This window comes from Bemisia tabaci, chromosome 1, assembly GCF_918797505.1.
Source record: "Bemisia tabaci chromosome 1, PGI_BMITA_v3".
NCBI classification, from domain to species: Eukaryota; Metazoa; Arthropoda; class Insecta; order Hemiptera; family Aleyrodidae; genus Bemisia; species Bemisia tabaci.
This window is the reverse complement of record NC_092793.1, coordinates 87133659-87149426: the sequence shown is the minus strand read 5'-3', so window position 1 is coordinate 87149426 and position 15768 is coordinate 87133659. Positions and strand designations below refer to the sequence as shown.

The 15768-nt window shown below is 36.5% G+C and overlaps 1 protein-coding gene across 5 annotated transcripts in view; it reads right to left on the bottom strand.

Moving 5' to 3' along the window:
• Gnpat (dihydroxyacetone phosphate acyltransferase) overlaps positions 1-15768 on the bottom strand; it is a 76355-nt gene that overhangs the window by 36975 nt on the left and 23612 nt on the right. For all 5 annotated transcript variants that reach the window (XM_019045548.2, XM_019045549.2, XM_019045547.2 and 2 more), the window contains 2 exons: positions 14512-14663; positions 429-577 (listed from right to left, as the gene is read on the bottom strand). In XM_019045548.2, coding sequence (XP_018901093.2) covers positions 429-577; positions 14512-14663 — 301 coding nt within the window. The remainder of the gene's footprint in view (positions 1-428; positions 578-14511; positions 14664-15768) is intronic.

Below are 15768 nucleotides of genomic sequence, written 5' to 3'. Positions count from 1 at the left end.
GATATAACTTGATCTTATCTTCATAGAATTTCTATTATTTGTAAAGTTTTTGCAAAGAAAGAAAGGGGGGGGGGAGGAAAAATGCAAAACTATTTGAGCCCATTTTAAGTTCAGCATTGCACAAAGTTGTCTTTACGTTGCTTTTTGGATCCATTATTATGAAAAATTCAACCTGCTTGTTCTACGTCATGTTCAACATACCAATTATCACATCATGAGGCTCAGAATGAGCATGTGTATCTTGATTCTAGATTTTTGAAACTCTTATTCAGTTAAGAGTAGGTATAATGAAATTTAATTTAAAGAATTTGTAAAACTGCAGAGAATGTTGGGTCATGAGACTAAGCAGTGATAACAGAAATATTTTTGGCCACAGAGTTAGGGTGAAGAATGAGGAATAGTGCATGCAATATAGACAAATATATTACCTGTCCACTACAGTAAAGGCAAGATCAGTGATTGGTGATAATTGTGAAGGTATATTTTTTAGATACACTTTTGCTGAAAATGGCTTGCAGAAATTAATGTACACATTTCCGTACTTTTCATCCAGCATGTGAAGTGCTTTCAACAAACCCTGATGGAAATAAAAAAGAAGAAGTTAAAAAGCAGTAGGAAAACTAAAAAACGAGCTCGTATTTCTGATAACTGAGTGTGCTAAGATGGAATATTTCATTGACTATTTCATCGACCTCAACCACACTTGAAGGACAAGACCAAGAAGTTCCTGAGCGACGATTTCCTACTAGAAATTGAAAAATCCCCAAATGGCTAGTGGATTTTGAACTTAACCTTGCAAGCACAAGTTTTTTTATGTATAGATCATTCCTTTACTCACGACTTGAGCTTTGACGAACCGACGAAGGTAAGACAAGCACTGTCTAAAGAAAATTGTGAAAGTTGGAAGAAAGCTATGCTTTTAAAGTACGAATCTTTTCTTAAAAATAATGTGTGGACTCTTACTGATAAACCACCTGATCAAAAGGTTATTCAAAGTAAATGGGTCTTTAAAATTAAAAGAGATAGCAACGATAACCTAGTGAAATTTAAGGCTAGGCTGGTAGTTAGAGGTTTTAGTCAAACTCATGGAGTTGATTACTTTGAGACATACTCTCCTGTCATTAGACACTCAACCCTTGCTCATCTCTTTGCTTTCGCATAATCAACATAATCTTGAAATTGACCACCTTGATGTTGATAATGCGTTTCTGCAAGGCGAATTAATTGAAACAGTATACATGCCTCAACCTGAAGGTTTTGTTGATCACAGTAACTCTGACAAAGTCTGTCTTCTTAACAAAGCTGTATATCGATGGCGTAGGTCCGCAATCACAAATCTCGTTTGCGGTGTCTGAACATCACCGCCTTTATGTTATTTTTTTAAGCGAGAACAAAATGACATCACTCTTTAAAGTTTATGCAGAATTTTCTTCGCACAGAGAAGAAAAATCACGGCAGTTTTTAAGAATTGCAGTTGAATAGTTTCCCGTTTAAAAAATATAGTAAGACAGGAAGTTTGCGACATCGCAAACCGAGTTATGTGATTACCGACTTACACCGTCAATATGGTCTTAAGCAAGCCTCTCTTGTTTGGAACCAAGAGGCCAAGAAATATTAAATCTCATTAGGCTATTCTCAATCTGTGCTTAAATGAACCATGCGAATTTCACAAAATCAATGAAAATCTGATCACAATTGTTGCCATCTATGTTGATGATTTTCTCACTTTTTCCGATGCAAAACATGAAAAATCTACTTTGCATGCTCAATTGAAAGAAACATATCCCATTTAAGATTTAGGACCAGTTAAAGAGTGACGCCAAGAATGGCACAATTTGGGTCCGCGGGGATTTTTCTGAAACCGGGCCCAAACGATACCTTATGATACCCTAAAACTCTAGTAAAAATTTTAGCTTGAGTATACGCACGGTTTTTGAGAAATTGGAGGGCAAAGTTGCCAAATCGCTGTCATTCGAGACAGCATTTTTGCAGTGAAAAGACGGAATAAAACGGGCGAAAAAGTTACACCTTTGATGGAATAAATGTTCTCATTGGGCCCCCGTGCATATTACTGTGTTCAGTTCCAAAAATGTCCGTCGCACAGTGGTCCAAAATGGGGAGAAATCGGGGACAAATCAGGATTCTTTGTCACATTTTTCAAAATGAAAGTAAAATGAGTCAGTTAGGTGAGTCATTTTTTTTATTGTGTCATTCGAAAGTAGTGAGTGACCGAAGCTTACAGTTTTTTTCCTAATTTTTTTTGGTGACTGCTAACAGGAGAAAAGTTTATTTGAGAGTGCTTGAAATTTAGATATGAATGAATTTTTGACAGGCGTAGTTGAATGTGGGATATCTGATCACTCAGGTATCGAGATCAAGTTGAGAGGAGCAGATTATCACATTGAGCCTAAAACCAAATGTACCGTTAAAGATTCATCCACATTCGGAGTTAGAATTTATGATGATTACGCAATAAGCACATTAAAGGTTGAGTTAATGAATAATTTTTTTATGGAAAAAAATGACCTAAATTTTGATTTGTTTCATACTAAGATTATCCATAAGCATGATTTATATTTTCCACCCAAACCTTTGAAACATTTCACGAGTAAAGTAGTCAGAAGTGAAGAAATAAAAGCAGCCAAAGCTGCTGTGAGTAAATTAACGAAAACTTTACATTATATGAGAGTAAATAGTAGAGCAGTTGATCAAAATGTGTATATTGAGTGCAGGAGAAAGTTAAGTAGGTCAGTGGCACATTATAAAGCAGCGTTACTTGATAAGAAAAAAGTAGATACAATGAAAAAACTCCAGAATTCTGATAATATATCGAAAACATCCTGGGAAATAATCAATTCTGTTAGAAAAACCAAACCAGCTACTTTGCAGTCATTAAAAATTAATGGAAGTGAAACTGATAATGGTCTGGGAATGGGTAATGCACTCAATGACTACTTTACTGAACATATGGAGCACACGGTGAATCTTAATTTACAAATTAATAAATTAAACTATCTACAGAAAGTCAATTCTGTGTTAGAATTTAATTACGTTTATGAATACGAAGTAGAAATGGCAATAAAAAGACTAAAAAATAAAAAATGTGAAAGTGATGATGGTCTAAGTAATTATATTGCAAAAAAAATTCCTCAAGAGCTTATTATACCACTGGCATATTTTTTTTATAATGAAATGATATTAGGTAGAATTTTCCCAGAAAGTCTTAAATGTATTAAAGTTGTACCTCTACCAAAAGATAAAGATAAACCTACATTGATAAGTAATTATAGGGCACTGTCCATTGTGTCACCTCTATCCAAGATATTTGAAAATTTAATGAGCAAACAAATTAAGAAATACCTGCACGAAAACAAACTACTATACGAACATCAATATGGATTCACTCACGGTAAGAACACGGATATGGCAGTAAGATATTGTTATGAATCGTTATTGTTAAATAAGAAAAATGTATCTGTCATTATCACCATTGACCTGCGTAAAGCGTTTGATACAGTAAGGTTTGACGTTATTAAAGTAACATTAAAGAGGATAGGTTTCACTGAATGTGCCATTGAATTACTTATGAGTTATTTGACAGGGAGAACTCAGTATGTAGCGGTCAAAAAGAAAGGAAGGATTTGGAAATCAATCCTTAAACTCATCAAGAGTGGGGTTCCTCAGGGCTCGATTTTAGGGCACTTACTCTTTTCAATTTTCATGAACGATATAGCGCAATTTTTGAACATAAAAATTAAAAACTCTGTGTTTACATCGATTTTTAAATTAATTTTATTTGCTGATGATGTGCTGTTACTCATTGCTAACAAAATAAGTTCTGTATTGGAAATTGATGTATACCTACTCGTCAACCTTTTCCACCAATGGTGTGATCTTAATGGCATGGCTATAAATGAAATAAAAACCAAATTTATCCTAGTCACTGCGAAAATTGACGTAACAATTGACATATTTATTGGTGGAACAAGGATCGAGGAGTCAGAAGTACTTAAATATCTGGGTGTTTGGATAGATAATGACCTGCGTTTCAGTGTACATGTTTAAAACTGCATAAGCAAAATTAGTAAAGGGATCTCTGTGCTAAGATACTTTAAAAAATATTGCCAACACAGCTTACTTATGCAAATTTATCATTCATTTATAGTAAGAAGTATGAATTATTGTTTATCTACATGGTCATTTTGCTCAAAAAACTAGTTGATGGAATTTTCAAATTGCAAAAGAAAGCAATGAGAATTATTTTCGGAATGAAGAATGAAGATTCATGCCATGAGTTGTTTAAGAAACATAAATTACTAACATTTCCAGCAATGATAATTTTAAAGAGAGCAACATACATACAAGAAAACTCCGAACAAATCAAAAAATTATCAGATCAGCACAATTTTAAACAAGAAATAAAAATAAGTTCATGACACCAAGAGAAAACAAGTATGTAAAGCAATGTTTACTGTGTTACAATGCACTTCCTTTAAAGGATTTAAAAATTGATGATAACACAGAATTGCAAAAATTCTCAAAATTGATCACTGAATTCCTAGTGGAGAAAGAATTCTACGCAGTTAGAGAACTGGTGTAGAAGTTTATTCAATCTAATTCACTTGAAGAATTGTCTAATTTAACTATTATGCATTTTTCTAATTTTGAATGTTAGTATTAAGTTTAATCTAAGTTGACCTGTTTGTTTGCCTTTTTGTGCATTTTTAACGAATAAAGTGATTTCTATTCTATTCTATTCTATTCTATGACGCATATATTCGAAGATTCACGGCGGTCGGTTCAAACGTGTTTTCGAGGATCCCTAAAAAAGGAAGCGTTATATCTCCGCGGAGACAATTTTTCGTGAAATTTAATGTCAATTTGCGCATCGTTCTTCTCGTACCGAAAACTGAAAGATTCGACTATTTGCAGGCAAATCCCTCCCGAGCTTACCTAACTCATTGTCGATTTCCTGCAGTTTTCATGACTAACAATGTGCTTGTCGGTCCTCAATGCATTAAATTGTGTTCAGCTTCACAAATTTTCATCGCTCAATGGTCCAAACTGGGGTAATTAGTGGATAAATTAAGATCCTCTGTCAAACTTCATAAAAATGAAGTAAAACTGTAGGTCCCCTGCAGCGTTTAGATCCCAGAAAAATTCATGTATTTAATTCGTTAAACTATAACTGTATGTCAGCCCATATTGTATATAGAACTTTGTTATAGATTAGATTTTGTAGCATTATTTGCTTCTACATTACACTGAAATAATGGGAAAGCTTCTTCACCAAGTCATGGTGCTAATCTTTAAAGAAGTTTCTTGTTCGTTTTACCATTGTTTTATTGTTTATTTTTTCTTATTTTATTCTGTTTTTCTGATTCTTTTTCGTTTACTCATTTTATATTTTTTTTTGTTTCTGGTTTTTTCAATTATTTTTTGTTTTTGGTTTTTTCAATTTTTCTGTTTTCTGTGCTTCTTTATTACGTTTTTTTTTGGTTTGTTTTTTTAATTCTTTTTTTGACGGTTTAATTCTATTTTTTAATTTTTTTTCCTCCATTTTTCCTAATTTTTTTAAAAGAGCTTGATGCAAAAACGGCTTTTTTCGCCCCCCCTCTGGAAGTTCTTCAGACTTTGTCTATTGATTACTCATACTTGAGCGCTTCTTTCCCCAAATTTTCAGACCCCCAAAAAATTTTGGGGGGGAGCAAGGGGGGGTGGAAGTTAAAACCTGTGAACCTCGATAACTCTTGAACGAAGAAAGATATCGAGGTCCGGTTTGGACGAAAAATCGTCTAAAATTGCATACTTAAAGATTCCAAAGGTCAAAATCCCGATATCACATTTCTAAGTCCACATATGTGCTTTTTTCCAGTTTTTAGGTCTAGAAAATTTCTTTTAAACGAAAAATTTACAAAGATCTCAATTTTTTATTTGAACAAAAACCAGTTTTTTTAAATTGTTCGTCTTTTTCCGCATCCAACGAGTGGTCGTATAAGCTGGGGAACCGGACGGTTCCGGAGTTATGATCGATTGAAGTTTCCGCTCAACGCGCGCCGACCGATTTTCGCGCGCAAAAAAGTCGGATTTGACTGTTATTAGATCAGATTGAATGTTCAAACTGAGTAAAATGCTTTATTAGGGACTCTTGAGGGTCGCTGAGTTCAGAAATTACAGATACTTCCAAATAATTTACGTTTTTAAAATTACAGCTCCGCAGCGCTATTTTAGAGGCCCACTGAGCGCCGACCGGCCGCTCAGTGGTCCTGTCCGAAGCTGCAATTTTCAAAACGTGAATTTTTTGGAAGTATCTGTAATTTCTGAACTCAGCGACCCTCAAGAGTCCCTAATAAAGCATTTTACTCAGTTTGAACATTCAATCTGATCTAATAACAGTCAAATCCGACTTTTTTGCGCGCGAAAATCGGTCGGCGCGCGTTGAGCGGAAACTTCAATCGATCATAACTCCGGAACCGTCCGGTTCCCCAGCTTATACGACCACTCGTTGGATGCGGAAAAAGACGAACAATTTAAAAAACTGGTTTTTGTTCAAATAAAAAATTGAGATCTTTGTAAATTTTTCGTTTAAAAGAAATTTTCTAGACCTAAAAACTGGAAAAAAGCACATATGTGGACTTAGAAATGTGATATCGGGATTTTGACCTTTGGAATCTTTAAGTATGCAATTTTAGACGATTTTTCGTCCAAACCGGACCTCGATATCTTTCTTCGTTCAAGAGTTATCGAGGTTCACAGGTTTTAACTTCCACCCCCCCTTGCTCCCCCCCAAAATTTTTTGGGGGTCTGAAAATTTGGGGAAAGAAGCGCTCAAGTATGAGTAATCAATAGACAAAGTCTGAAGAACTTCCAGAGGGGGGGGCGAAAAAAGCCGTTTTTGCATCAAGCTCTTTCTGAAAGTTTGCATATTTTATTGAAATAATGCTACAAAATCTTATCTATAACAAAGTTCTATAAACAATACGGGCTGACATGCCGTAAAAATTAAAAAAAATTTAATACATGAATTTTTCCAGGATCTAAACTCTACAGAGGACCAACAGTTTTACTTCATTTTTATAAAATTTGACAGAGGATCTTAATTTATCCACTAATTCCCCCAGTTTGGACCACTGTACAATGAAAATTTGTGAAGCTGAACACAATTTAATGCATTGAGGACCGATAAGCACATTGTTAGTCAGGAAAACTGCAGGAAACAAACAATTTTACTTTCATTTTGAAAAATGTGACAAAGAATCCTGATTTGTCCACGATTTCTCCCCATTTTGGACCACTGTGCGACCGACATTTTTGGAACTGAACACAGTAATAGGCACGGGGGCCCGATAAGAACATTTATAGCCAAAACCCATCAAAGATGTAACTTTTTCGTCCATTTTTTCCGTCTTTTCGCAGTAAAAATGCTGTCCGGAATGATGGCGATTTGGCAACTTTGCCCTCCCATTTCTCAAGAACCGTGCGTATACTCAAGCTAAAATTTTTACCAGAGTTTTAGGGTATCATAAGGTATCGTTTGGGCCCGATTTCAGTAAAATGCCCGCGGACCAAAATTGTGCCAAAAAAACGGTCGTTTTTGGCGTCCGCTTTTAAATATCTTGAGAAATGCATTGGCATTTCTAAGTAATAATGCGAAGCTAAGTCGGGGAAACAAGGTTTTTGGTTAGGAGGGGTTCTTTGAGTAGGTTGGGGGGTGAGTGAGTTGATATAGGATAAGTTTGAGTTTTGAGATAGTTATACTATGGTTTCTCTTTTTTTATCCCTTGAATCACAACCCCATAAGGGATGTTTACAGTTAAAGTCTCCGCCCGAAGACAGAGGATTTATTTTTAAGGCTGTTAATGTTAAAGCAGTTGTTCCGCATGGTGAGGGAAAAATTAGAGTCAGGATGAATGGAGGAATAATAAAATTAGAACTTGCTGATGGGTTCTAGATTTAGGACAAATCTTTGCGACTGTATTATAGCGTTTGTTAGGGGAGCAGCATTGAGTGTTAAAGGGTGAGAGTTAAGATTTATTTTCACTGATGATAAAAGTCCGCCGTAACCATCACGGTGGTCTTTATAACCAGGGAATTCTTTTCGGTGGACTTTTTTAAGCCAGGACTCAGAGAGCATCATAACATCTGAGTTCTGTTTATTGATAAACGCGTATAGGTCAATAAAGTTAGTATTTGAGGATCTAATATTCCAACAAAGAATTTTTAAGTTTCAGAAATTTGAAAATAAGCTTGGCATGGTTGAAGATAATCTGAATATTGGGGGTGGTTGATACGTTAATATGTTGAGAGGAAAGGGTAGGGCATTCGAGTTGGGAAAAAAAGGATGAGAAGTAAAAATTTTCCACTTTTCAGGGGTAGAGAGAGGGCTATTTTTTCAGTTCTTATAAGATATTCACTAATCTGTTGGGGCAAAATGAAGTAAAATCTAAGATTTTTATTGATTAGAAATATGGATCCATTAAAACTTATTAACAAGACATCACCCTTGGTGTAAAAGCCCTGGGATAAAGTCTTATTTTTGCCTCTCGTTGATATTTGTATTAGAGGGCTTGTTACGGAGTTATTTACACATAGTACAAAAACAAACTGTGATGGTAGTTTGGTGGGAAGGAGGAAAGGATCCGACGTGGAATTTTAAAGATAAAACAGGTTACAAAAGTACTTTGTACTAGTTTCATGGGTAGTTTTAATTAATTTTGATTTCAGGGCTTGTCATTGACACGTTCACACTAATATAATATAACGAGGGGGGCGGGAGGGAGGAGGGTTCATCCTCCCTCCTCCTCTTCCTCCCCCTCCCCCCCCCAAATATCACGAAAAAATTTAATGGACTCGAAAATTCCACTTTAAAAGGCGACTTTCAAGGGTTTCATCGTCACGCTCACACTAATATGATTTAATTGGGGGGGGGGGGGGTTAACGTCCCCCCACGAGGGGTTAGGCCGCCCCTCGAATGAAAAATGTATGTTCTATCAATTAAGGGATGAATAAATTTACGATATTACCAACCTTCTCCGCGTTATTTGCGATTAATCGCGGTGAAACGGTCACTTTCGCGGGAATTTGAGATATTTTGACTTTTAAGATCCCCCATTTTGGAATTGCCGCGGGTAATGGCCAAAGTCACACACAACTTGTCTGGAACAAAATTTCACGAGCATTCAGATTGGTAACCTTGAGTTTTGCCCTAAAATCAAGCCTTTTCGAGAAAAATGGGAAAATTTGGAATTCTGAGAAATTTTTTTTTGGGGGGGGTTAGGGGGGGGGGGGCTTACTCATCCTTTCGATGTCTCTATGGTTGATTTGACTGTCAGCTCTTCAGATAAAGATTGTAGGTATCTCTCTAGCCATTCGCCTGATGGCATTTCTGGGTCATATGTGTTGAACCGTTCCGATTTTTTTTTTTTTTTTTTTTTTTGTAGGGGATGGCAATGAGACAATATCAGAGTACAATCTAGAATTATTCTTCTCATTGACATGTAGAATGTCGGTTTCCATTGGGGTGGGTTCATTTAGAGTTACATGTTTATTTGATAATAGAGGAAAGTCAGATATTTTTAGATCATATCTTAACCTGTTAGAGTTTTTTCTTGGATTTTGCGGATTATGTCGAAAAATTTGACAACTAGGGTTTCTTCTATTGTGGATTTGGCAATTTCTTTCGCTTTTTTATAGCCAATATTATTTTCAGCCATAATTTTTTAATTCCCTTTTGTTTACCTAATTCGGGGCAGGAATTGTTAAATATGATATGATTGTTAGAGCAGTGGAGACATTTGACTAGTTCAGCACAAAGATCGTGGGCTACATGATGTTCTGAGCACCTGAGGCATCTAGCTTTGCTTTGACAGACTAAATGACCTTCACATTCGGATCTGTGGCCGCATTTGAGACAGTTATTACCTATCAGGACATTTAAGATGAATGGGGAGCAGGCAGGGGCATTTGGTATAGAAGAGGAATAAGGATTTAGGGATTTTAGAGCCCTCAATTAAAGTATTTAATCTCTCGGTAGGAGTTAGCTAGTTTTCATTAGTTTTCCTATAGACCCTTCTGACACTAATAACTCCTTTGTACTTGTCCTTTAGGAAAGCTCCAATAGTTAGGATGTCTACATCAGTGGGGACATTATTTATTAAAATACATCTAGTACTGAATTTTAGAGGGATGCAGAATTTTGTGTCTTGCCAGGGCAGAAGTTTTCTATGGTTATTGGCTAAGTTATTGGCCTGTTCAAATTTTTCAAATTCTTTGTTTATTAAGTCCTTATTGATTTTGTAAATTTGTTTTATCCCTTCAATTATAGCTTTAGAGAATAGAGCTCTTATGAGGAAAAGATGTTTATTTCAATGTTAGTTTCATTTACTGAGACTATAAACGGGGGGATAGAGTCCTTAGTATGAGTTATACAGGGTGGCCCAGACCTACCTTACCAGGCTTTTTTCTCGAAGAAAAAGTGGTTTCTGAGTTCTGAGAGGTGGTTAGTTGAACGAGGAATCGACCCCAAGGAATTCGAAATTCATGTTTTCGGAGGCCTCCCACCCCCCTTTGGAGAGTATTTTGAGGAGTTGACCCTCGTATCTAGCAATTGCGGAGAAAATGTGGTAAGATAGGTTGAAAAATGAAATTTACGCAAAAATTCATGAAGAATCAACTAAAAAAATTTCTCGAAAGCTCAATTTTGAGCCGAATTAGAGCCCCTCAGGAATGGGGGAGTAAAGTGCTTAAGCTCCCCGCGCATACCGCTAGTTATCTTCATAATTAACGGAAAATTCCCGGAAAAGTTGCAATCTAGGGTAATTTTTTAAGAGAAACACGAATTATTCGGCTCTGGCGCTCTAAAAAGGCTCCTTGGGCCACGCAGCAAGGGGGCCTGGGCCCCATTTATCCCCTTCTCATCAAACCCTAGTTCTCTTAAAACTTCTAGGAAAATTTCGGGGTGATTTTCCATGAAAAACGCGAATTTTTACGTTTCGGAGTTCCACAACAGGTCCCTAGGGCCACGCGAGGAGAGGGCTAGGCCTCGATTGTCGACCACGGGGAAAACGCCAGTTTTCTGCAAAATTATCGAGAAACACTCGAAAAAATTGTAAAATCGGGGCAAATTTTTCGAGCTTAAGCACGGCAATCCCCCATTTTTGAGGGACTCTAATTCAGCACAAAATTGAGCTTTCGAAGAATTTTTTTTTTATTCTTCATGAAATATTCGTAAATTTCATTTTTCAACCTACCTTACCACATTTTCTCTGCGATTTCTAAATATGAGGGGTAACTCCTCAAATACCCACCAAAGGGAGGTGGGAGGCCTCCGAAAACATGAATTTCGAATTCCTTGGGGTCGATTCCTCGTTCAACTTCGTTACCTTTCAGCACTCAGAAACCACTTTTTCTTTGAAAAAAAAGCCTGGTATGGTAGGTCTGGGCCACCCTGTGTTGTTTCAATCGTTAAGTATAATAGCTTTTCTATAAAGATTCTCAGTTTGAGCGGGGGGGGGGGGGGGTCTTTATCTAAGGTGGTCATGGGAACTAGTTTCCATACCAACTCTGGGCAAGAAGAAAGGATAAAGGATGGAGGAAAGGGTTGACACTTAACTTCACTTCAACACATCTAAAAACAACGGAAATCAGCATATATGGAAAGTAGAGACTATAAAAGAAAAAAGGAAGCGTGGCCATTGTAGGCCACAAAAAAAAACGAGAGAGCTGATAACACACAATGACATAACTAGTACATATGAGTGATCAATGAGTGTTCTTTCTGTTTGTTTGTGAACCCTGGCGTTGGAGCGTTGGACGCATTTACGTACAATACAATCTAGACCACGCATTAGGAAATGTCGGCGGGACAATTTGCAACCCCGATTGCAAAGGGTGCCCAGACAATAGACGTGCCTGTCTTGCCTGTGCCATCACAAACCCTAAACACAAGCTGATTAATGGAGAAAAACTTGAAAATGGCTTGTCTGGTTTGTCGTGAAATAATGATTTTCAAATTGATTCCTCACATTTTCTGATGGAATGGTTCCTTCTTTCTTCATAAAATGGTCAATGGAGAATTCACATGCAAATGTTTTATTGCTTCATCTGAAAATGCTTAAAGAGTTGATTTCAAAGTATTCTTTATAATTATTTTCGGATATCGGAAATAGGAAATAGTATAAAAATAGATTTGAAAGTGAGAAAATGCACCGCCTAGTGACGTCATTTGGCAGCATTTTCCATTTAAACACAAGTAATTTAGCAGATTAGATCATTTTGTAATATCTTCTCCAATAATTGTTCAATTTATGAACCAAGGATATCCTCGTGTTTAGTTTACTCAGTAGTTTTCACTTCGACACGAAATTCATCAAATGTCAAGACACCTGCAAATTCTCTATTAGGATCTAAGTCAAAATATTTGCTAAAAATGAATTTACTTCTTCCTGACATGGTAATCTTTAACTTCTTGAGAACAGTATATTCGAAACAATGAAACCCTCATTATGAGACAACTGGGGCACTATATTGCCGAACGAGTACGAGGCTAATTCATACGTGATTAATATCCACGGTCGGCACACTTTGTATATCTGGCTGTATCAACTAAGCTGAGGGCGCGTCTGTACTACCCTGCTTTACCCCCCTAGCTGTCTTACCTTCTCCGCCTAAAGTCAGGCATAGTGCGCGATCTAGATTGTGTTATAAGTCAATGGTTGGACGTTTCCGATAGCCGATGCTCAGTCAGCCACCGCCAGATGCGCTGCAGGTATGACGTCATTAGTATAAAATAGCAAGCGGGATTTTAAAAATCCGCGTTCTATTTACGCAAATTTCTTGTCCATGAGTTTGTTTCATGAATTCTCTTGTTTTCCATTAAATTCTACGCAAAATTCTGATGTGGAAATATGTGCTTAAAGTCTCCAGTTCTTACCCTGTCTAGAGGCTCATTATAAAAGTTGATTGATGATCCTTTAAAATAGACAAATTAAAAGGGAAATGAAGAGAGACAATATACTTATTAAAGTCGTGAAGAAATGTATCATTAAATTTTAAAAAAGCTCGGAATAAGCTTGAGCTCGACCCAGGCTCAATCTTGTTCACAGGTTCGAAAAAGTCAAAAAGAGCTCGAACTCGGCTCGAACAAAAAAAATCATACTCGCAGAACCCTGTAATCAGACTTGAAAAGTAGGGTCTAGCCCTTATTCATTATGGTACCATGGAGGAATAGGCTTTAATGTACTAATCACATGTCTTGGTGGAAAGACACTAAGAGTAGGATACTCAAAATGAACTACTGAGAAGTAAAAGATATGAGTACAGAAAGTGAAAATAATGCTGAAATTTGATGAATTAAGTGACTATGATCATTTCGGACTATTTGTATCCATCTTCAGGTCAACTGTGATATTTGCACTCGTGAACTCGTCAGACTTTCATAAGAAATTAAAACAAACGAAAACATTAAATAAGGCTAAAATTCGGGTAAGCACTATCTAATCAAAAGATTGTACTAAATCCGTGGTCATGCGTCTAACGATAGATGGTGGAAGAATCAGGTTGGCCAGTTCACTTTTTATTTGTGAGTTTAGAGGATTTCCAGTATTTTTTTGTTGGCTTATTTCGAACTGCTCTAAAAAGTTCATTTTCCGGCCTCCTCCTCCCCTCCCCCATTTTCCAATAATGTGTATGGTGCATTCATTAACTGGGTGGTTTGAATTAATGAGATGATCGTTTAAGGATGATTTGCCGATTTTTTTTTTGTTTTTGGCGTTGGCAAGATGTTCTTCTGCTCTCATTTGAATGGCTCTACCAGTCTAATCAACATAACACCATGCAACCCGATAAAAAGTCCACACATTTCAAAAAAAAAAAAAAAAATTGAAAATAAGTCTACAGGATGAGCTAACTCACTATATGCCTGGTATGTGAAGGTATAATTAGTTTTTTTCAAATCTTTATGGGAGGTTACAAGTGTTTCTCTGATGATGCTTCTGTAATCCATGGTACTTGGTGCTCAAAAATATGCGGGTTAGATTGAGCACCAACGATGGCATGTCTATGATGGTGCTGAACTTCATAGTTATCTTACTTCTGCACTCTGATTGAGGAATAAGTACATATACCATTGGTTACCTATTTTTTCATGTTTGCCTCTTTCATTTTTAGTAAAAAAGAGGCTAAGTCAAAACTGCTATACCTCCCAGCACTTTAATATTACATTCTAATGAGATGACCAAAGACTCATTTACTAAAGGATGAGTTACACTCGATTTTCGAGTTATTTAGTTTCTTCAATGGCCAAACTCAACAGCCTAACTGAACTTTCATTCATAGTTGATTCTAAATTACAAACAAAAATTTTCACTTTGATTTTCAATTAACTTTTGAATTTCATTAAATCCTCTTGAAAAGTATGTCACAACAAGTTCAATATATGAAGTAATCATAGCGAGTAGCTTGAAATTGCTAAAAAATAAGGAAATTAAATTAGTTATCAAGAAATGCATTTACAGAGGTTGTTTCTTTGGGTTTAGGCACTCCAAGCAGCTCAAAAGAGAATAGAGATTCTTCAAGGGTACGGTCGTAGCTAAGATTAACGGGGACTATTGTTATGTCTGAAACGTGCTCTTCTAGCAATGGAGCGAGACTCATTGAAAGCATTCCTGAAAAAAGGAATTACAAATTTTTACACCAAAATGCACTCTCGTATTTTAGGTAGATACCTGCATTTTCAATAATTTATTTTAAAAATACTCTGTCCCAAGCAACCTGAAATCCAACCTTAAGTGACGACTATTCATAAAATACGTAAAACAAGATTTCGGTTTTTTTTACCACCTTCCTTTGTTGAAACGCTTGATACGATTCATACCTATCCTTCAAAACATAAAAAATGGCTCAGCGTTCTCCTCAAGTACCCTCCCATCCTACAGAAATAGGTATTTTGTGAATGCCCTGAACTCCGTTTAAATGTTTCGGGGTTTTGCCGACTGGCGACTTGGACGGTCAACCGTTGGAATTTGGCAGTTAATCCCCACTCTCCACTGAGGCGGTGCATTTTTGGGGGTTCGGCACTCTAAACGTTGTGACGGACCGCCATATTTGTTTACAAAATTATCATCACCACGCACGCCCAGGCGTCCAGTGCTGGTCGATTATATTATATTAATACCAAATTAGTTCAATATAAATCGTTTCAGTTGTTTTGTATTAGCCTTAATAAGCTCACACCTACACTAATGTAAGTATTTGTTCACTTTTTGCAACTGCTTCAGTCCACTTGTTCATCGTACCAATGTCTTCATAGAGTGGGTTTTCCACCGGAATTTACTTAAAGCCTCCGAACACTTCTGATAAATTGGTATGAATATTCAGTGCTCTCAAGAAATTTAAATACCGGGTGTCCGTAAAGTAACTGAAAAGTGGGTATAATTTTTGAACAAAAAAAGATAGAAGGTCGCGGTTTGTGGCATTCATCATCATTCAAAAACGGAAATTTTTCGATGGGGAGGTTTTTATTGGGGGGCCCCAGGGGGGGCAACTTTTAAAATTCAAATAGCAACCTCCATTTTTTTAGACATGGTTAGAAAGAACTTGAAAAGACAAGAAGAATGGCAAAAAAAAAACTAAAATCGGTTCACTCGCTCAAAAGTTATAGCCGGTCAAAATTTTAAATTGACCACTTTTCAAAAAATCGCCGTTGAGCTCCAAATTATCGAAAAAACAAATACAAAACAGGAATGAAAAGTTTGAAAAGTGTCTTTTAGA